At 44.0% G+C, this 22,302-nt stretch overlaps 2 protein-coding genes across 9 annotated transcripts in view; one reads left to right on the plus strand and one right to left on the minus strand.

Annotated features, from left to right (window-relative positions):
* aopep (aminopeptidase O (putative)) overlaps positions 1-17,502 on the plus strand; it is a 114,618-nt gene extending 97,116 nt beyond the window's left edge. For 2 of the 5 annotated variants that reach the window (XM_014171050.2, XM_014171049.2), the window contains 4 exons: positions 899-1,015; positions 10,082-10,168; positions 10,292-10,447; positions 16,477-17,502. In XM_014171050.2, the coding sequence (XP_014026525.2) occupies positions 899-1,015; positions 10,082-10,168; positions 10,292-10,432 (345 nt within the window). In that variant the 3' untranslated portion in view covers positions 10,433-10,447; positions 16,477-17,502. Of the gene's footprint in view, positions 1-898; positions 1,016-10,081; positions 10,169-10,291; positions 10,486-16,476 lie in introns of those variants that run through there. The other 3 variants (XR_001323913.2, XR_006761892.1, XM_014171051.2) reach the window with 3 other exon arrangements.
* A 2,129-nt stretch (positions 17,503-19,631) lies between these two features.
* The window catches only part of fancc (FA complementation group C), a 48,880-nt gene continuing 46,209 nt past the window's right edge, over positions 19,632-22,302 (minus strand). For all 4 annotated transcript variants that reach the window (XM_014171046.2, XM_014171044.2, XM_014171047.2 and 1 more), the window contains 2 exons: positions 21,897-22,109; positions 19,632-20,386 (listed from right to left, as the gene is read on the minus strand). In XM_014171046.2, the coding sequence (XP_014026521.2) occupies positions 20,123-20,386; positions 21,897-22,109 (477 nt within the window). In that variant the 3' untranslated portion in view covers positions 19,632-20,122. The remainder of the gene's footprint in view (positions 20,387-21,896; positions 22,110-22,302) is intronic.

Consider the following 22,302-nt stretch of genomic DNA (forward strand, 5'->3'; position numbering starts at 1 on the left):
ATAGCAGCTTGGCCTCCACCCATTTACACACACACACACACACACACACAGCTCCATTTTCACATCAGTCTCTATGGAGCCTCCTTTAATTTATCCCAGAGAGAGAGAACCAGAGAGGAGGAATATGTGTCTCGTTTATCCCAGGGAGAGGCAGGCAAGGCTAGGCACAGCTCACAACACCATGGGGATGTCTCTCTGGAAGTCCTCTTTTAGAATACCACATTACACATCATTAATCAGCACTATCCCAACAGAACAAAATGTAGAAATGAATGTGTCTAACATATTCTTGCTTTAATCTTCTCTTTACTGTGTCTTCCCCTGTTCAATAGCCTATTCAGTCATGGGAAATCTGCTTTCTTTTTGTATCAAATGATATTTAATAGTCGAAAAGCTTTGGGCCTCAGCAGAGAACAGCTTTAATCAAAAGAAGTTCCTTCTTTGTGACCGTGTGCTGTTGAGACGTTCACAGGACTCGTCATGTCTCTCTTCCTCTTTCTTTCCCCTGTCTCTCTCCCTCTTTCTTTTCTTCTCTTGTTTCACTCCGCCTACAGAATAACTCATCTGCCTCCCTCCATCACTGCTCCACTTCAAATGCTAAACATTCCCCCAACGTCTCCCTTATATTCCCTGAACATTTGCCTTGGCATCATCTTCTTATTATTTTATATGTTGCAGGTTAAAAAAACGAGTATCTCTTTTTGTCACTCTTCCTAACCCATCCAGTGGCGTTGAATTATCAGTGACTGTTTGCTGAATAGAGACTGATATTAATGTGTTTCAATGTTATTAATAAAATACCCCCCCCCCATCAAAACGAAGTCAAGTAAATCATACTGATGTTGTCGATCATGTTGAGACCCACAAATAACCCCTCCTTTCTATTTACGTTGCCTAGGTGATGCCAGAGCAGCTGGTGTTGCTATTGGAGCTTCTGCTGGAGGAGGCGGAGCTAAGTGTGACATCACTGCGTACGATCAAGAGAACCTACGATCTACAGAAGCAGGACGCTGAGGTAACACTGCACACACAGGTGTATATAGTATGTATAAGCTGGAAGTAGAAGCCTAAGTATTGATGGAGTTTACTCCAAGGTTAGGGGACAATAATATATTTACGAATATATATATATTTCAAATAATATATACTGTACCAGTCAACATTTTGGACACCTACTCATTCAAGGGCTTTTCTTTATTTTTTACTATTTTCTACATTATAGAATAATAGTGAAGACAACAAAACTCAGTCATTGGCTTCATCAATAAGTGCATTGATGTGACCGTACATACAGTTGAAGTCGGAAGTTTACATACACCTTAGCCAACTACATTTAAACTCCGTTTTTCATATTTCCTAACATTTAATCCTAGTAAAAGGTCCTTAGGTCAGTTAGGATCACCACTTTATTTTAAGAATGTGAAATGTCAGAATAATAATAGAGAAAATTATTTATTTCAGCTTTTATTTCTTTCATCACATTCCTAGTGGGTCAGAAGTTTACATACACTCGATTAGTATTTGGTAGCATTGCCTTTAAATTGTTTAACTTGGGTCAAACTTTTCGGGTAGTCGTCCACAAGCTTCCCACAATACAATAAGTTGGGTGAATTTTGGCCCATTCCTCCTGACAGAGCTGGTGTAACTGAGTCAGGTTTGTAGGCCTCCTTGCTCGCACACGCATTTTCAGTTCTGCCCACACATTTTCTACAGCATTGAGGTCAGGGCTTTGTGATGGCCACTCCAATACCTTAACTTTGTTGTCCTTAAGCCATTTTGACCCAACTTTGGACGTATCCTTGGGGTCATTGTCCATTTGGAAGACCCATTTGCGACCAAGCTTTAACTTCCTGACTGATGTCTTATGATGTTGCTTCAATATATCCACATAATTTTCCATCCTTATGATGCCATCTATTTTGTGAAGTGCACCAGTCCCTCCTGCAGCAAAGCACCCTCACAAAATGATGCTGCCACCCCTGTGCTTCACGGTTGGGATGGTGTTCTTCGACTTGCAATTTTCCACCTTTTTCCTCCAAAAATAACGATGGTCATTATGGCCAAACAGTTCTATTTTTGTTTCATCAGACCAGAGGACATTTCTCCAAAAAGTATGATCTTTGTCCCCATGTGCAGTTGCAAACCGTAGTATGGCTTTTTAAAGGCGGTTTTGGAGCAGTGGCTTCTTCCTTGCTGAGCGGCCTTTCAGGTAATGTCGATATAGGACTCTTTTTACTGTGGATATAGATACTTTTGTACCTGTGTTCTCCAGCATCTTCACAAGGTCCTTTGCTGTTGTTCTGGGATTGATTTGCACTTTTTGCACCAAAGTACGTTCATCTCTAGGAGACAGAACGTGTCTCCTTCCTTCAGGCATTTGGAAATTGCTCCCAAGTATGAACCAGACTTATGGAGGTCTACAATCTTTTTTATGAGGTCTTGGCTGATTTCTTTTGATTTTCCCATGATGTCAAGGAAAGAGGCACTTGAAATACATCCACAGGTACACCTCCAATTGACTAAAATGATGTCAATTAGCCTATCAGAAGCTTCTAAGGCCTTGACATAATTGTCTGGAATTTTCCAAGCTGTTTAAAGGCACAGTCAACTTAGTGTACGTAAAATTCTGACCCACTGGAATTGTGATACAGTGAATTATAAGTGAAATAATCTGTCTGTAAACAATTGTTGGAAAAATTACTTGTGTCATGCACAAAGTAGTCCTAACCGACTTGCCAAACTATAGTTTGTTAACAAGAAATTTGTGGAGTGGTTGAAAAACGAGTTTTAATGACTCCAACCTAAGTATATGTAAACTTCCGACTTCAACTGTACATACCCCAACCAGAAGCCATGGATTACAGGCAACATCCGCACTGAGCTAAAGACTAGAGCAAGGACTCTAACCCGGAAGCTAATAAGAAATCCCGCTATGCCCTCCGACGAACCATTAAACAGACAAAGTCTCAATACAGGACTAAGATTGAATTGTATTACACCGGCTCCGACGCTCGTCGGATGTGGCAGGGTTTGCAAACCATTGCAGACTACAAAGGGAAGCACAGCCGAGAGCTGCCCAGTGACACGAGCCTACCAGACGAGCTAAACTACTTCTATGCTTGCTTCAATGCAAATAACACTGAAACATGCATGAGAGCACCAGCTGTTCTGGACGACTGTGTGATCACGCTCTTCGCAGCCAATGTGAGTAAGACCTTTAAACAGGTCAAAATTCACAAGGCTGCAGGGCCAGACGGATTACCAGGACATGTACTCCGAGCATGTACTGACATTTTCAACCTCTCACTGCGAGTCTGTAAAACCTAAATGTTTTAAGCAGACCACCATAGTCCCTGTGACCAAGAACACTAAGGTAACCTGCCTAAATGACTACCGACCCGAAGTACTTACGTCTGTAGCCATGAAGTGCTTTGAAAGGCTGGTCATGGCTCACATCAAAACCATTATCCCAGAAACCCTAGACCCAGTCCAATTTGCATACCACCCTAACAGATCCACAGATGATGTAATCTCTATTGCACTCCACACTGCCCTTTCCCACCTGGACAAAAGGAACACTTATGTGAGAGTGCTATTCATTGACTACAGCTCAGCGTTCAACACCATAGTGCCCTCAAAGCTCATCAATAAGCTAAGGACCCTGGGACTAAACACCTCCCTCTGCAACTGGATCCTGGACTTCCTGACGGGCCGCCCCCAGGTGGTAAGGGTAGGTAACAACACATCCGCCACGCTGATCCTGAACGCAGGGGTCCCTCAGGGGTGAGTGCTCAGTCCGCTCCTGTACTCCCTGTTCACTTATGCCTGCACAGCCAGGCACAACTCCAACACCATCATTAAGTTTGCCGATGACACAACAGTGGTAGGCCTGATCACCGTCAACAAAGAGACCTGGCCATGTGATGCCAGGACAACAACCTCTCCCTCAATGTGATCAAGACAAAGGAGATGATTGCGGGGCGAGGAAAAGGAGGACCGAGCATGCCACCATTCATATCGACAGGGCTGTAGTGGAGCAGGTTGAGAGCTTCAAGTTCCTTGGTGCCCACATCACCATACAAACTAACATCGTCCAAGCACACCAAGACAGTCGTGAAGAGGGTACAACAAAACCTTTTCCCCCTCAGGAGACTGAAAATATTTGGCATGGGTCCTCAGATCCTCAAAAGGTTCTCCAGCTGCACCATCGAGAGCATCCTGACTGGTTGCATCACTGCCTGGTATGGCAACTGCTCGGCCTCCGACCGCAAGGCACTACAGATGGTAGTGCGTATGGTCCAGTACTTCACTGTGGCCAAGCTTCCTGCCATCCAGGACCTCTATTCCAGGCGGTGTCAGAGGAAGGCCCTAAAAATTGTCAAAGACTCCAGAGCGCCAAGTCTAGGTCCAAGAGGCTTCTAAACAGCTTCTACCCCCAAGCCATAAGACTCCTGAACATCCAATCAAATGGCTACCCAGACTATTTGCATCCATTCACCTACTCTGTGTCTCACAAAGACACGGCGGTTGGAACCAAAAATCTCACATTTGGACTCATCAGACCAAAGGACAGATTTCCACCGGTCTAATGTCCTTTGCTCGTGTTTGTTGACCCAAGAAAGTCTCTTATTTTATTGTTGTCCTTGGGGGCGGCAGGTAGCCTACTGGTTAGAGCGTTGGGCCAGTAACCGAAAGGTTGCTTGATCAAATCCCCGAGCTGACAAGGTAAACTTATGTCGTTCTGCCCCTGAACAAGCCAGTAAACCCACTTTTCCTAAGCCGTCATTGTAAATAAGAATTTGTTCATAACTGACTTGCCTAGTTTAATAGAAAATAGTAGTGATTTCTTTGAAGCAATTTGACCATGAAGACAGATTCACGCAGTCTCCTCTGAACAGTTCATGTCCGCCTTGGTCAGGAAGGTGACCAAGAACCCGATGGTCAGTCTGACAGAGTTCCAGAGGTCCTCTGTGGAGATGGGAGAAACTTCCAGAAGGACAACCATCTCTGCAGCACTTCACAAATCAGTCATTTATGGTAGAGTGGCCAGACGGAAGCCACTCCTCACTAAAGGGCACATGACAGCCTGCTTGGAGTTTGGACTCTCAGACCATAAGAAACAAGATTCTCTGGTCTGATGAAACCAAGATTGAACTCTTTCGCCTGAATGCCAAGCGTCACGTCTGGATGAAACCTGGCACCATCCCTACGATGATGCATGGTGGTGACAGCATCATGCTGTGGGGATGTTTTTCTTTGGCAGGGAATGTGAGACTAGTCAGGATGGAGGGAAAGATGAACGGAGCAAAGTACAGAGAGGTCTTTGATGAAAACCTGATCCAGAGCGCTCAGGACCTCAGACTAGGGCGAAGGTTCCCCTTCCAACAGGACAAAACCCCTAAGTTTGCACAGCGATGCAGTGTCTTAGACCACTGCGCCACTTGGGAGGTTCCATCCACAAAGTTTTTAATGCTTATCAATTGCCTCGCACCAAGGAAATACAAAATACTAAAATACTACACAGGACTCTTAAAGAATTTCATTTAAATGTTAATTGTATTTTTCGATCACAGAAACAATGAGAAAATATGGAAAAACAAATACTTAAATGTTAATTATATAAAACAGCCCGTGTAATCATCTGCCAGAGAGTAGCCCCAATCGGCCCAAGTAATACATTTGGGCCAGATAACTATCACCGGAATCGGCCCGAACCCCAAGTAATACATTTGGGCCAGATAACTCACACTTGAATCGGCCCGAGCTCAATCCCCGCATCGTGGCCATAAGTAATACTGCCGAATGCGGCCCAGACTCGGGCCACATGACGTCAGCCGAGTCTGACTGTCAGCCGAGTGCCCCAACTCTCAGCCGGAATCGGCCCAGATCCTCTGTGCTAGCTGGGACGCAGTAGGTTTCACTTCCCCACCCGTCATTTTAAAAAGACCCGACGGAGCTCATTGCCTTCTTCAATCATGCAAAGACGGGCAGCATGAAGGTCTCGTCATTGATTTTGCTGGAAAGGGGTAGAAATTGTGCTTTACAATGGTATTCATATTACAGTTGATCTGGAAGTATTACGTTTTTAGGGCGCTAAAATAAGGTAAATTGTACGTTACAGCGCGATGTACAAAAGTGTGTTAGCTAACTTTACACTCGAATGGTGTTTATGCGTAGGATAAGGTGTGTGGGGGGTTGTGGTGGGAGGTGTGTGTGTGTGTGTGTGTGTGTGTGTGTGTGTGTGTGTGTGTGTGTGTGTGTGTGTGTGTGTGTGTGTGTGTGTGTGTGTGTGTGTGTGTGTGTAGGGGCTTTACTGTACTCTAGCATTAAGTGCAGCAGTCAGAGTAAGCACGGCTGTGTTAAGGCTGGAAACTAAACAAGTTAAGCTGTCATTAACACATGCCCTGTCTTGAAAAGAATTAGTTAATACATTTTTCCTCTCTTATATGAAGCCATAGTCATTACTGTATATGACCTTTTTGGAAGGAGAAATCAATAACTGAAGTGTAGCTCAGATGTTAGTTCATTTACGGTAGTCACGCAGTAGGTGTTTGGTGCTGTGAAATGTTCAGTATACTGTACTGTATGTACTGTAGGGCTACATTATCAACACCATTACGTTTTAGTTGAACTGAACTGAGCATCTTTTGTTGGGACCGATTTAAAACAATGAAAATCTTAAGCCAGGAATGAAAGACTTCCTGCTGAGAATGTACTTCACTTCTAAGAATCAATTGGGTGTAAAAATAAAAGACTGTAAAGGATGTGAGTGTACAGTACTTGGCTGGCCTTCAGTGGTTCAACATGAGAAGGTCTCTGTCTAGGCCTCTACAGTCTGGCTGGGGGTAGGAGGCCAACAGAGATTTCATCTACAAATTCCAGGGGGAAAAAACGAAATGGTCCCTAAAAATAACCTGAGTTGTCACACAGACACTAACGCACGTGTGTCCAGCCATTCCTCCAATGCGTCTTCTTTCTTACCCTCCAACCTTTCCACAAAATTAATGATCAATGTGTTTGAAAAGTGAAATAAATAAAAGCTTAAGTGCGGCATCACGTCTCTCCTGTTATGTTCGGTTAGCAGTGTTTACTTCATGGAGGTGTAGCAGGTAAAGTGTGGGAATTCATCACGCTTGAGGTTCTGTCTGTTATGGTTAGTGCTCTGTCCTTCCATTTGAATGGTGTAGAATGTGTGTGAGATGTGTGTGAGCATTTAATGTAGTGTGAAGGATAGCGTGCGAGCACTGGCTTCAACGCATGTGGGTCATTCCATTTCATTTCAGCAAGTCATGACACCAGATTGTTCTGAAATCGTTTCTGTAGTGAGAAACAGATAAGATTAGCATTCCTGCGACATTATTTAGTTGAAATACAATTTGATCTTTGAGACATTAAGCTAATTTGATTGCACCCAAGTTGGCCATTTTTATTTATAGGATTCATATAATATTCAATAAATATAGTACCTAACATCTGATTAACAATAAGCAAGACATCCGGAATCCAGAAATTGGTCAAAAGCTACTCATGGATGTAGGATGCTACATAAACCTAACAACTTCAATGACTAATTTCTCTGAACAGGGGATAAAAACATCACCAAATACATTGAGAATACATTACATAGTATGAAGAAGCAATACTCCGAGCCGCAGCTCCATACTACTTGTCAAACATAGAGAACTGATACTATATACTCATTGTTGGGGTGGGATTGGTGTGGGGGGCCCGTGGAGGGCTTTTGAACATTTCTTTGAATTACTCATGTTTAACTCATTGTTAGAAAAAGCTTGGTCCAAATCAGATGTTAGGTACTATAAGAGAAAATTGCCAATTTGGTTGCAATCAATTAGCTTAATTTCTCAGAGATCTAATTATATTTCCAAAAAATAATTTTGCAAAAATGCCAATCTTACCCGTTTCTAACAACAGAAATTATAGCAGAACAATCTGAGATTGTGGGTGTCGAAATCAATCCTATTGTGGTTTTTGAGGTGGAACGACCCGTGTGTGTGTGTGTGTGTGTGTGTGTGTGTGTGTGTGTGTGTGTGTGTGTGTGTGTGTGTGTGTGTGTGTGTGTGTGTGTGTGTGTGTGTGTGTGTGTGTGTGTGTGTGTGTGTGTGTGTGTGTGTGTGTGTGTGTGTGTGTGTGTGTGTGTGTCTGCATGTGGCAGTGTACTGTATGACAACAGTATGCGCGTGCGTGTTTGAGAGTGAATGCGTGACTGTGGCTCACTTCCTTTCATGTGTGTCTCGTGATGTGTGGGTTGGTGCTTGTGCGTGCGTACGTGTGTGTGTGTGTCTGTGGGCCATTTGTTGGTCAAGCATACAGGGCACATTGTACCACAGAAGGCCTTAATGCCCACGCTAGGTTGAAGGGTCCTATCAGAGAGGAAAGGAGTCTGTTACACCAAACCACACCAAAGACACTCCTCATGTGGAGAAGGAGAGCAGGATGAGGACGAGTGGGAGAGAATAAAACAGATAGACAGAGAACTGCAGGGTTGGCATCTGCGTTTCATAAAGATGTTTTACTCTGTACTGTACGATATTGTACTGTCATTACGTAGTACTTGCTTTGATACCATATTTACATTACTGCAATACGAAATACAGTAAATTACTTGCCAATTAGCTGCATGTAAGTTACTGTCAAATTCACAGCAACCCCTTTACAGTGCAGGGAAGGAACATAATCAGCAAGTTTAGGCCAACATGTATTGTAATTAATGTGCGTATCTGTTTGAATGCCCTCCAGGCCACCCTGCTCTGCTGCCCTGCGCAGCCCCAGCAGCTGCTCTCTGTGCTGGGTTGCATTCCTGGGGAGAGCCCTGGGGGTAGCCAGCTGCCTGGTGCCCCTCTCACCCCCTTCTTACCCCCCTCACTGGGCCTCTGTCTCTCTCTTGAGGGGAGACGCACCAATTACACAGGACATTCCTACATTTATTACACCACACACACACACACACACACACACACACACACACACACACACACACACACACACACACACACACACACACACACACACACACACACACACACACACACACACACACACACACACACACACACACACACACACACACATATATATCCAGGATGCCACGAGCAGGGTTGATTGATTGCAAAAACGAGAGACACGAAAGAGGTTGGGATCTGAAAGAGGAAATGCTGCTGGATCTATTGAGATAGGTGTGGAAAAAAAGTGGGGGGAAAAGAGCGGGAAAGAGAGAAATAAAGCCCTGAAATGGCAGTAAGTGATGTGATATTACTACGGTTGCAAAATTCCTGGAACGTTCAATCAATTCCCGGTTTATATTATAAGAGAGAGAGAGAGAGAGAGAGGGGTCATCTGAGGCCTATGAAGCTCATGTTTATTCAGAAGGCTGCAGAGGTAAAGGGAGCGTTCAGAGACGCTGTTATCAAAGGAGCGTTGCCCAGCTCTGCTTCTCACGCCCCCACACCAGGTGGAAGGGAAAACGGAGTGTGTGCGCGTGTGTGTGTGTCAGTCCGTACATCTGTGTGGGTGTGTGAATCATCAAGCGAGACATAAGAAGGAAAAAGAATCCTCAGTATTGCTGCTTCCATCTAGCTGAATTTATCGTCTAGGAGAGAAAACACCCCCTCGTAGCGTTAAATCACAAATCACTCCCGTCACGAGGCTAGTAGAATAACAGCATAAGGCTAGAACACACACACACACACGAGGAGGGATGATGATGGAGGCGGGGACAGAGCCAGTCTCTGATCTCTCCGGTCACCGTGGTAACAGAGCTCCCATTGATCCTCTGGGAGAAAGGCCAGGCACCATCCTACACACACACACACACACACACACACACACACACACACACACACACACACACACACACACACACACACACACACACACACACACACACACACACACACACACACACACACACACACACACACACACACACACACACACACACACACACACACACACACACACACGCACAGAGAGAGAGTGAGTGTGTGAGAGAGAGGGAGAGCTTGCTGGTCTAAAATGTTTTGTATGGCTCCTATCATGAGCTCTTCCAACATGTGTGTTTCAGGTGAGGCATCGCTGGTGTGAGCTGGTGGTCAAACACAAATACGCTCAGGCTTATGGAGATGTGGAGCACTTCCTCATACACGACCAGGTAACACTCACACACACGCTGCCTCTCTCACACAACACAGACTCTTGTGCAAAAGCATGTTGTTGGGAGTGTGTATCTATCTGTATGTGAGGCTGATTGTATTTGTGTGTGTTGTCTCTCCAGGCCATGGGTGTTTATCTGTATGGGGAACTGATGGTTCAAGAGGACTCTAGGCAACAGGCTCTGGCCAGGCGCTGCCTCTCATTGGTCCAGAACGAAATGGACCAATCAGCTCGCAGAGTGGTAGAGGAGATGGTCCTATGAGGTGGCACACAAAAGGTACTGACCCACCCAGCTGTGCCGTCTCATAATTATAGGTACCATTTGTTTCTGAACATGATTATGTTAAAAGTGATAATGGTCCCTTGTTGATTATGCCCTGGTTAAAGTGGGATCATATTGCTCTGAAACTATTTTGTATTATCTCTAGCCTCAGTATAGTAGATAGTGGGCAGACATATGCTTCCTCTTCAGTGCTATGTTTTCTCTCGCTCCTCTGCCACGTTTAGATGTGGGTAATGGGTCTTGTTTTTTTGAGTGCTACTGTAAAAGGTCTCTTTGTTTTTGGGTGTAGTGACTTGGCCACCTCTCTCACACATTCCTCCTTGAGCTCTCTCTCTGTGTGCGTGTGCGAGAGAGAGAGAAAGAGCTCAGAAGGCTGCCTTTTCTGTGGTTTCTCAGGAGCGCCGTCAGGATGTGTTTGTCAGGGCAGGAATTTGGGAATGTGTTCCTCAAACAAACGGACAGTAGAGGAGAGGAGAGGAGAGGAGAGGAGAGGAGAGAGAGAGAGAGAGAGAGAGAGAGAGAGAGAGAGAGACTGTGTCCGGTTAGCCCTGTGCAGCTTTTTACTGTGTTTACCCTGAAATTCCTCTGTGTGTGTGTTTGTAACTGCACTGTCATCCCCTGGGAAGGAAGGTGGTGTGTCCGGCTTCTCATAACAGCAAGGGTTTTATTTGTTTCTTCCCTCCCATCCAGGAGAATAGAAGAGAGATTTATGATTCAGACCGAGAGGGAGAAGGAGTGAGGACTGGTCTATTTTAAAGGAGTAGAGCAGGAACACTAGAACTTGTCCTAAGAAAGCACGGGACATTCAGGCTACCTAGCCCACTTCCAAGTCATGTCCAATCAATTGAATTTACCAAAGGTGGACTCCAATCAAGTTGTAGAAACATCTCAAGGATGATCAATGGAAACAGGATGCACCTGAGCTCATTTTGGAGTCTCATAGCGAAGGGTCTGAATACCTATGTAAATAAGGTATTTCTGTTTTTATATTTAATACATTTGTAAAAAAATATATATCTAAAAACCTGTTTTTGCCTCGTCATTATGGGGTATTGTGTGTAGATTGGTGAGGGAAAAAACTATTTTATCAATTTTAGAATAAGGCTGTAACGTAACAAAATGTGGAAAAAGTCAAGGGGTCTGAATACTTTCCGAATGCACTTTGTATGTGAGAAGGCGGTTCTTTTCGGAAGGTGCTGTTAAATACTTGTCCAGATCAAGCAGAGAGACATACAGGCCTCACCACACAGATAGATAAATCCTTTATCAGGCCGTGGCCAAGCAAGAGCAAGACGGGAAGGGGGCTTTCATCCACACAAACACCGAGGACAGCTTTATGTGTGTGCAGAGGGGAGGAGAAAGGCTTTCCAGGCGAGCGCTCTGTCTGTCTACTCTGACAAATCACTTTACACGCGCGCACGCACTCTGCTGGGGCCACAGTCCGTCAGCCTCCTGTCACAGTGGCTCTCTGTCACTGTCCACAATAACATGTCTCCCTGTCCGTCAATAACAAGACAGCCAGTCCAAGCTTTCCTTCTTTCTCACCTTCTCTCTCTCTCTCTCTTTCCTTCTCTTCGCCCTGTACATGCCTGTGGAATCCCTCCTGATCCGCTTACTGAGGGGCATATCGCCGGTGTAGCGGAGCGTAGCGAATGGTAGAGGATAGAAGGAGAGGGGAGAGTGAGAGAGAGAGAGAGAACGCCACAGGTTTGGCCTTTCATGTCTGGGCTGTAATGGTTCCTGGTGTGATGACGCTGGGGGGGGAAGGGAGATATGGTGTGAGTGAAAGAGAGAGCGAGGATTGACAGGTCTCGCCTTTAATGTCAGGATTCTGAGGGTTCCTGGCACAACGGAGCTAGGGATAAAGAGAAGAAAAGAGAGAGAATGGGAGAAAGAGGAGAGAGAGGAAAAGAAAGAGAGAGCGAGAGAGAGAGAGTATCCTGGTCTTTCATGTCTGCTCTGGGAGGGTTCCTGGCGTGCTGATTTGTGACTTAAGATAAAATCACATTGCCAGGGATTACCACCCAGGCCAGACCCTGCCGGCTGCCATGACAACCGGAGGCTCCACCGCTCAGCCGCTTGCAATAATAAAGTCAAGTAAGACATGATGATCTGACAGGGTGTGTTTGTGTGGGTGATGATGAGAGGCCCCATATAGGGGAGAGGGGCAAACTTTTGGATCATGTGTGTCTATGTGGGTGTCCATGTGCAGCCCTCTGTGTGTGTGTGTGTGTGTGTGTGTGTGTGTGTGTGTGTGTGTGTGTGTGTGTGTGTGTGTGTGTGTGTGTGTGTGTGTGTGTGTGTGTGTGTGTGTGTGTGTGTGTGTGTGTGTGTGTGTGTGTGTGTGTGTGTGTGTGTGTGTGTCCACCAGTCAGGCAGTGACCTCTCTCCCACCAGGTACAGAGCTTAGCTGATTGGTGAACAGTGATTGATCTCCTTTGTTCACAGTGGCTAAGTTCTGCACCTAAGGAGAGAATGACGCACAGAATCAGACAAAGAAAGAGAGAACAATGGAGAGAGGTGGAATGAGAGGATACGTTGCCACTATTTCCCTCCTCCCCCAATGTGTAAACCATATGAACAGTTTTGCATGCAAGAGAAATTCCTGTCTCCTGTCTCTGCATGTCTAAAGAAACCCTACGCTGGAGTGGAGATGTACAGTCGGGATTCAGTAGTGAGTGAGTGCGCGTGCTCCGTGGGAATTCAAACTTTGAGTCTCCTAAGTTTGATGTGCTGCAGTTACTAATAAGCCTAGCGTTATGCTCTCCTGCCCATTCAGTCTCTGTCGCTCTCGTCACCCTCTCTCTGTTCGCTCTCCCTCCCTTTTCTCAGTTTCTCTCGTCATCCTCTCTTTCTCTTTTCTCTCTCCTTCATTGTCTCTGAGCTCGCCCTCTCTCTCTCTCTCTGAGTGATGGGGAGGGATGTGGGACACAGGAGACAGTGCTAATGAAAATGAGGAAGACAGGCATTGCTAATGCTGCTGCTCAGTGCTCAGTGAGCCACTTTGACAATGGGCCCTGGAGGACCGTCTTCTTCCACTTCCTTACCTTCCTCTTCCTCCTCCTTTTCGTCGTCCTCTTATTTTCAAACTCCAGCAGCACTAACAAATATGTACAAGTCCAATTCGGTACAGCGGTGTCTATGGTGGATCTTTACTATAAGAACCACCTGATCGCTCACCACCATCTCTTCTTTGAGCGTATGGAATCGGAAATAAATCTTTGGACGTTGGAACTGTTGAACAAGCTCAGACCGTAACTAATCAATGGCCCCGGAGTCAATCAAAGGCGCGTTTGCCCACCAAGAGCATTGCACTTGACTTAAAAAAAAAAAAAAGAAGGTGATTACGCTTGAGCTGACATCGGCAGAATGTCAGGAAAATTGCCTTCAAAAAGGCGCATTGTGGCCAATGCTTTGTGCTGCTCTGTAACGCACTTTTGATTGCATCCCGACCAATGGATCAGAATGAACATACTGGACTGGAAAGGTAATTGTGGTGTGGTCGGTGGCGGGATGGGAAGCGGTAGGAGAGCTGGTATAGCCTTATGTTCTTTTCTTTCTCTAACAAAATGGCCGCTGTAAGCGAGGACAGATGTGTGAATTAGAAATTAGGTCCATGTGGAGCCTGACTGGAAAATGCTATATTTAGGGCCTGTTACAAGAGTAATGACTATCAAAGGCTTCTAAAAGAGAGGAATTACCATCGGAGACGATATCTAAAGCCTGATTTATTATAGCCTAATGGAAGGGAAATGGGCTTGCACATCAAAGCACGATGAAAACGTATAGAAAGGACATTTTCACTCTAATGCCAGAAGTAAACCTAACTTTGTTCACTTTAATATCCTAAGTAAACCTCACTTTTTTCTATTTTTATAAGCTTACTGTGAGGTGCCATATTCCTGGTGTGGGACTAACTGTTTTCCCAGCTCGGCTCCAGCACCTCTGACTTGCTATTTGTGTTTTCATATGAAGCTGAATGCATGAATGGAACTCTGAGAAATCAGAGCCATGATAGAATTACAGCCACCTGTTCTTACTTAACCGCTTTTAGCGAGATGTACGGTTGCATTGTTGTTGAATATAGGCCCTCAATTCATATTGGAAGGTTGTGAAAGAGGCTTGCCTCCCAGAGATGCAGGCGTGTCTCAGCAACAAAGACCAAAGGCAACATGTCATTACAAAATGTTGAAGAAGAGAGCGAGGACTAGTCTAGGACTGTGCCTCCTGTGCCTACTGAGCTGATAACAGTACTACTGAATGACTGGCTCAGTTCAGCAGGAACAGGAGTCCAGCCCATACCAACACACGACCAGACAGACAGCAATCGGCATCATCCTCCAGCCCTGAAGAGCTACGCAGCAACACACATGACTGATACCCTCAGCGAATGCATACCAAATGGCACCCTATTCTCTATTTAGTACACTACTTTTGACCAGAGCACATTCCCTATATACAGTGTATTCGGAAATGCAAAACACACAAAGCAAAAACATATATATATTTTTTTTATTCTAATTTATAAAAAAAAGAAAACAGAAATACCTTATTTACATAAGTATTCAGACCCTTTGCTATGAGACTGAAATTGAGCTCAGGTGCATCCTGTTTCCATTGATCATCCTTGAGATGTTTCTACAACTTGGTCCACCTGTGGTCAATTCAATTGATTGGGCATGCTTTTGAAGGGCACACACCTGTTTATATAAGGTCCCACAGTTGACAGTGCATGTCAGAGCAAACATTAAGCCATAAAGTCAAAGGAATTGCCCGTAGAGCCCCGAGACAGGATTGTGTCGAGGCACAGATCTGGGGAAGGGTGCCAAAAAAATGTCTGCAGCATTGACGGTCCCCAAGAACACACAGTGGCCTCCATCATTCTTAAACGAAAGAAGTTTGGAACCACCAAAACTCTTCCTAGAGCTGGCCCCAGGCCAAACTGAGCAATCGGGGGAGAAGGGCCTTGGTCAGGTAGGTGACCAAGAACCCGATGGTCTCTCTGTTGTTTCTCTGTGGAGATGGTTGTTCTTCTGGAAGGTTCTCCTACCTTTGCAGCACTCCACTAATCAGACCTTCATGGTAGAGTGGCCAGACAGAAGCCACTACTCAGTAAAAGGCACATGACAGCAAGATTCTCTGATTTGATGAAACCAAGATTGAACTCTTTGGCCTGAATGCCAAGCATCACGTCTGGATGAAACCTGGCACGTCTGTAGGAAACCTGAAGCATGATGGTGGCAGCATCATGCTGTGGGAATGTTTTTCAGTGGCAGGGACTGGGAGACTAGTTAGGATCGAGGGAAAGATGAACGGAGCAAAGTACAGAGAGATTCTTGATGAAAACCTGTTCCAGAGTGCTCAGGACCTCAGACTGGGGCGAAGGTTCACCTTCCAACAGGACAACGACCCTAAGCACACACCCCAGACAACACAGGAGTGGCTTTGGGATAAGTCTCTGAATGTTCTTGAGTGGCCCAGCCAGAGCCCAGACTTGAACCCGATCGAACATCTCTGGAGAGACCTGAAAAAGCTGTGCAGCGACACTCACCATCCAACCTGACAGAGATCGAGAGAATCTGCAGAGAAAAATGGGAGAAACACCCCAAATACAGGTGTGCCAAGCTTGTGGCGTCATACCCAAGAAGACTTGAGGCGGTAATCGCTGCCAAAGGTGCTTCAACAAAGTACTGAATACTTATGTAAATGTCATATTTACGTCGCTGTTTTTTGTTGTTGACATTTTGCTTTGTCATTATGGGATCGATTGATGAGGGAAAAAACGATTTAATCAATTTTAGAATAAGGCTGTAACATAACAAAATGTGTAAAAAGTGAATACTTTCGGAATGCACTGAAGTGTGCTATGCTTATGGGTCCTAGTCAAAAGTAGTGCACTATACAGGGAAAAGGGTTTCATTTGGGAAGCAAAATACTCCCATGACTGTATTATGAACTGTACACCAGCTGTTATTGTCTGTTCTCATAGCAGCTCTCTTTTCTCCCACTGTTCTCTTTTACAGGCTGCCCAGCTGCCCGCCTTGGGACATGGAAGGGAGAGGAAACACTGAGAAAGTAATGCTCTCACTACTTCCCCTCCAGACAAGACCAAACGCCAACCTGTTTTCTTTCCTGCATGATCAATGAAGTTAAAGCACTGTACTGTACATACTGATAGTAATAGGTGATGTGTAGATAGGTCTGCGTCCTAAATGGCACCCTATTTCCTATATAGTGCACTACTTTTGACCAGTGCCCTATTAGCCCTTTGACTTTGGGCAAAAGTAGTACACTATATTGGGAATATGGTGTCATTTGGGACGCCCATAGTTATGTTCTCCAGAATTCTCAAAAAAATAGGAATCGAAAGGAAAGACTATTCTCATGGCATTTGTATAAATGTAATAATGCCTCTTTACTGAACTTTCTGATTTAGCCTCAGTTTCAATTCTTCTCATTAGGAAATGCGACTGAGAATGAGATTTGGGTCTTGAAGGTGTCCTTTGATGTGGAGATTTGGGTCTTGGAGGTGTGCTTTGATGTGGGTGTCTCTTGTGTGTTCGAACGTGGGATCGTTTGTACATTCATTCTGCAAAAAACAGTACAGCTAGTCACTCACCCTTCTAGATAACTTGAAACAATCTAACCAGGTCTTGTGTCTGGAAGCCACCTGCAGATTCATACTACAGCTATGACAAGCCGTTTGTATTACTAGCAGTATGGGTTGGGATTATGGTTCATTTCTTTAGCTAGCTATCTACAGTACATGACCCATCAAGTTAGCCAGTTGTATCTGTGGGTGATTACAGCCATCTACTGTATTTCATGAACATGTGTACATGTCTAGACAATGGGAGTGGTTATAGCATGACCCATCAATTTAAACAAGTGTGTCTGGGTAAGCATCATCTAATAATGATCAAATATTTTTATCTAGACACGTTCTGTTTTTTGATATGGCTACTAATCAAATATGTAAGTAAACATTTCACTGTACCGTTTACACCTTATTGTATCCTGTGCAGGTGACAAATAAACATTTGATTGTATTTGATATAGTGTTTTTACCAGAGAAGGTCATGTGAAGAACAATATGACCTGCACCAAAGTCAGATTACGATATAGGGCAAGGACTAGATAAAGTGTATTTTTACCTGGATTTTTTCTTATTGTAGGCTACTACTTTTAACACTTTTAGTCTTGAAATCTTTGGTTGTTTACCACACTACCTTACTCACTCTGTTTAGCACATGGCCTAACATGTGAATCCACTAAGAGATGGGTGGGGCAAAGGCTTAAGAGGGTCTGAACAATGCTCAATAGGTGTATACAAAGAAGAGTTCTCCAGAAGGTGTACCAAAACATTGAAGGGCTATTTTCTCAAAAGTGGGGTTACAAGTTTTTTCAACTTTCAAAGCATAATTACTTTCCCATTGTTCCTCAATTCCAGTGTACTATATACCATTTTGTAGCTCTGAGTCTACTTTTATCCAATGTAAAAAAAGAAAAGAAAAACATTTCAAATTTTGCTACACACACTACATGACCAAAAGTATGTGGACACCTGTTTGTCGAACGTCTCATTTCAAAATCATGGGCATTAATATGGAGTTGGTCCCCCCTTTGCTTCTATAACAGCCTCCACTCAGCTGGGAAGGCTTTCCACTAGATATTGGAACACTGAGATCAAGCACTGATGTTGGCCGATTAGGCCTGGCTCGCAGTCAGCTTTTCAATTCCTCCCAAAGGTGTTCGATGGGGGTTGAGGTCAGGGCTTTGTGCAGGTCAGTCAAGTTCTTCCACACGGATCTCAACAAACCATTTCTGTATGAACCTCGCTTTGTGCACAGGGGCATTGTCATGCTGAAACAGGAAAGGGCCTTCCCCAAACTGTTTCAACAAAGTTGGAAGCACAGAATCATCTAGAACGTCATTGTATGCTGTAGCGTTAAGATTTCCCTTCACTGGAACTAAGGGGTCTAGCCCGAACCAATTTTAGCTATGGAGATTGCATGGCTGCTGAATTTTATACACCTGTCAGCAATGGGTGTGGCTGAAATAGCTGAATCCACTAATTTCAAGGTCTGTCCACATACACTATATATGCAAAAGTAAGACCGAATCGAGGCGGTCGGTCACATACCCTATATTGCACATATTTTAGTTGTCTCATTAAATACTTCCAATATTTATGAATTTCTGCAATGCATAGTTGTTTGAGGTTAAGTCATTTAAATTTGGAGCTATTGACATTTGAAAATATTTAGTAATTTACTGATAGTCTCATAGGGATATGGAATGTCAAACCAAACTGACCATGGGCATTATAATCACATGGGCATTATAATCACATGGGCATTATAATCACATGGGCATCATTATAATCACATGGGCATCATTATAATCACATGGGCATTATAATCATATGGGCATTATAATCACATGGGCATTATAATCACATGGGCATCATTATAATCACATGGGCATCATTATAATCACATGGGCATCATTATAATCACATGGGCATTATAATCACATGGGCATTATAATCACATGGGCATTATAATCACATGGGCATCATTATAATCACATGGGCATTATAATCACATGGGCATCATTATAATCACATGGGCATTATAATCACATGGGCATTATAATCACATGGGCATCATTATAATCACATGGGCATTATAATCACATGGGCATTATAATCACATGGGCATCATTATAATCAGATCGCGTACCGCTGAGTCCAAAATTTATGATGACTTCGGTGCTGCCAGCTGCGGGCAGGATTAAAATATTCTTATGGTATTTCCGTGACATACCATTTTTTCCTAATTATCTTTTGGACGAGACTGACTTGATGACCAAAATTATAAAATGTACACTTTGTAGTCAATTTTGACAGTAGAATAAATGTTTCTGATTAATATCGGTGCAACGTAACCAGGTGAAGCTGGTTGAGAGAATGCCAAGAGTATGCAAAGCTGTCATCAAGGCAAAGGGTGGCTACTTTGAAGAATCTAAAATATATTTTGATTTGTTTAACACTTTTTTGGTTACTACAGGATTCCATATGTGTTATTTCATAGTTTTGATGTCTTCACTATTATTCTACAATGTAGAACATATTAAAAATAAAGAAAAACCCTGGAATGAGTAGGCGTGTCCAAACTTTTGACTGGTACTGTGCATATGATTTTATTGTTTTGTCCTACGTGAGTCAGCTAATATACAGAATCAAAAAAACATGACTCAGATCAGGTTATAGACCATTACTCTGATTGTATTAACAAATTACAAATATTTCCATATTCATAATGAGACTTGAAGTTGAAGTCACATTTCTTTAGTATAGGTTTGTACTATAATAATGCAGTATAGTTGCTGTAGAGACATTCTGTAGAGAAAAACATTGTGTCCATATCAGGTGCTGTTGCATGTCATTTCCCTTCTTCAAATCAATGGATGTTTCCCCATGTGTGTGTGTAATGAGAGGAATGTGTTCTGAGGCAATTACATGAGTGGACGGGTTAGTGCACGTTGTATGACTTGTTGCTCTTGCACGGCTAAGAGTGTGTTCTGATACGTGTGTGCGTCTAGTTGTGACTCTATGTCCTCCCACTGTCGTATCTTTAGCGTCTGTTTGTGCGTATCCTGTCAGTGTCATAGCGTCTGGTTGGTGGAGCAGCCTGGCACGGCTGTGTGTGTATCCCATCGCTGCCATAGTGGCTGTGTGTCTGTGTCGTGTTGCGCCGTGAGTGTGTGTGTGTCGTGTTGTGCCATGTGTGTGAGTGTGCCCCGAAGAGCCCTGGTCCTGGGCTTAACTCTGTCAGTGAGGCTGGAGGAGGCTCTCTCTCGGTTTAGTCGGAGCTCAACCACGTCGAGAACACACACTGCTTCACGGACCAGCCCTGACTGCTGCACCACCTGGAACACACACCACACACACGATATACACAGCTCTATTACAGCCAGAAAATTGGGTTCACATAACAGTGATGCCATCATGAGTATAGAGGGATGGAGAGAAAAAACTGGTTCTTTGCTCTGTCTGTCTGTCTGTCACACACACACACACACACACACACACACTATTTGCTTCTGAGGTTTGGTCCAACAGAAATGGTCGATTCCCCTTCTAACGGTACCCTTTACAGAGCAGACCCGACTAAAACGGGAGTATCAATGAACATGATTGTGGAAAATGAATGCTCAGTTTGTCGCATGCAGCATTACGGTACCACTAGCAGCATTTTAGCTACATGCTGTCTAGTCTGTGTTTTATAAATGTGCAATGAGCATAAAAATATGCATTTATGTAAGGAATTGGCAACTTGTTCTCATTCGGAGAAATAAGCATCTAATCCAGGTAGGCCACTTGATTTCAACATCTAAACAAAGTGAACAGGCCATGTTGTTCAAACAGTTGGAGACGGACAGGAGGGTGTATTCATAACAGTTCGACTGTTCTACCTTGTTAGCAAGCAAGCAAATACATCCAAGTTGGCTAGACTTCTAAAGATTAGCTGGCTACTCCCTAGCACGTGGGCTTGTGCTTCAGAGATTGTTTATGAGACCCGTGTTCATTTTCTATCATTCCTGCTACAACAAGTTGGTCATTATTAGTGGATGTACATGGTTCTGGTTAAATTTGTTACAAAAAGGGCATTTTCACAGACTTGAAAGTCAGATCAGTAATTATTGCAGGTTAAACTATTTTGATGAAATAATTCAATTATTAGTGGATCTTATTGTTGCGGAAGGCTATATATTTAGCCTAGGTATAACTTCACAAGCCCTGGATTTGTTCTATTACTCCGGACTGTTTGAAACGCAGGTTCTTGACCTTTAATTATGCAACAATGCTTATTTAGAGAAAACATTTAAAAATATTTAGATATACACTGAGTGTACAAAATATTAAGAACACCTGCTCTTTCCATGACATGACTGACCAGGTGAATCCAGGTGAAAGCTACAGTATGATTCCTTATTGATGTCACTTGTAAAATCCACTTCAATCGGTGTAGATGAAGGGGGGACACAGGTTAAATAAAGGTTTTTAAGCCTTAAATTATTGAGACATTGATTGTTGTATGTGTGCTATTCAGAGGGTGAATGGGCAAGACAAAAGATTTAAGTGCCTTTGAACAGGGTATGGTAGTAGGTCCCAGGTGCACCGGTTTGTGTCAAGAACGGCAACGCTGCTGGGTTTTTAACGCTCAACAGTTTCCCGTGTGTATCAAGGACATCCAGCCAACTTGACACAACTGTGCAACTTAATATTAGGAAGTTCTTCATGTTTTGTACACTCAGTGTATATTGTGAATTGCCCATGAGTTTGAAAAAAATCAAGACATGATTTTTAGGCCATATCGCCCAGCCTTGTGTGGTTTTGCGTGTGCGTGCATCAAAAGGGGTAAAGTTGTGAGCTCACCATGCGGACTATCTCCCTGGCACCACTCAGGGGGTTGTGGGAGAAAACTGCAAAGTTGACCAGGAGGCTGACGACCAATAGCGAGTCCAGGGACGGCTGCTGGGGGACGGCTGACATCAGCCCGGCCAATGACTGCAGTCGGTCAGCAGGAAGGGGAGGAGCCGAGAGCAGGAAGAGTGACCTCAGGTGATCCCAGACTTCTCTGGCCGCCACCTGGAAACAGAAAGAAGGAACGGGAGGAAACTAGCTTCAGCTGGAAGCCTGTTGTTTTCAAATGTAGTCGTTTTCCACGACAACGGCCGGACGGATAGGAGCAAAAGAATGTCTTCAGAGTCAACCAAAGGATATGCCCTCTATAGACCTCAACTTCTCTCTGACCACAGTGTGTGTAGGTCCCTCAGGGTAG

This window comes from Salmo salar, chromosome ssa24 (assembly GCF_905237065.1).
Source record: "Salmo salar chromosome ssa24, Ssal_v3.1, whole genome shotgun sequence".
Lineage (NCBI taxonomy): Eukaryota > Metazoa > Chordata > Actinopteri > Salmoniformes > Salmonidae > Salmo > Salmo salar.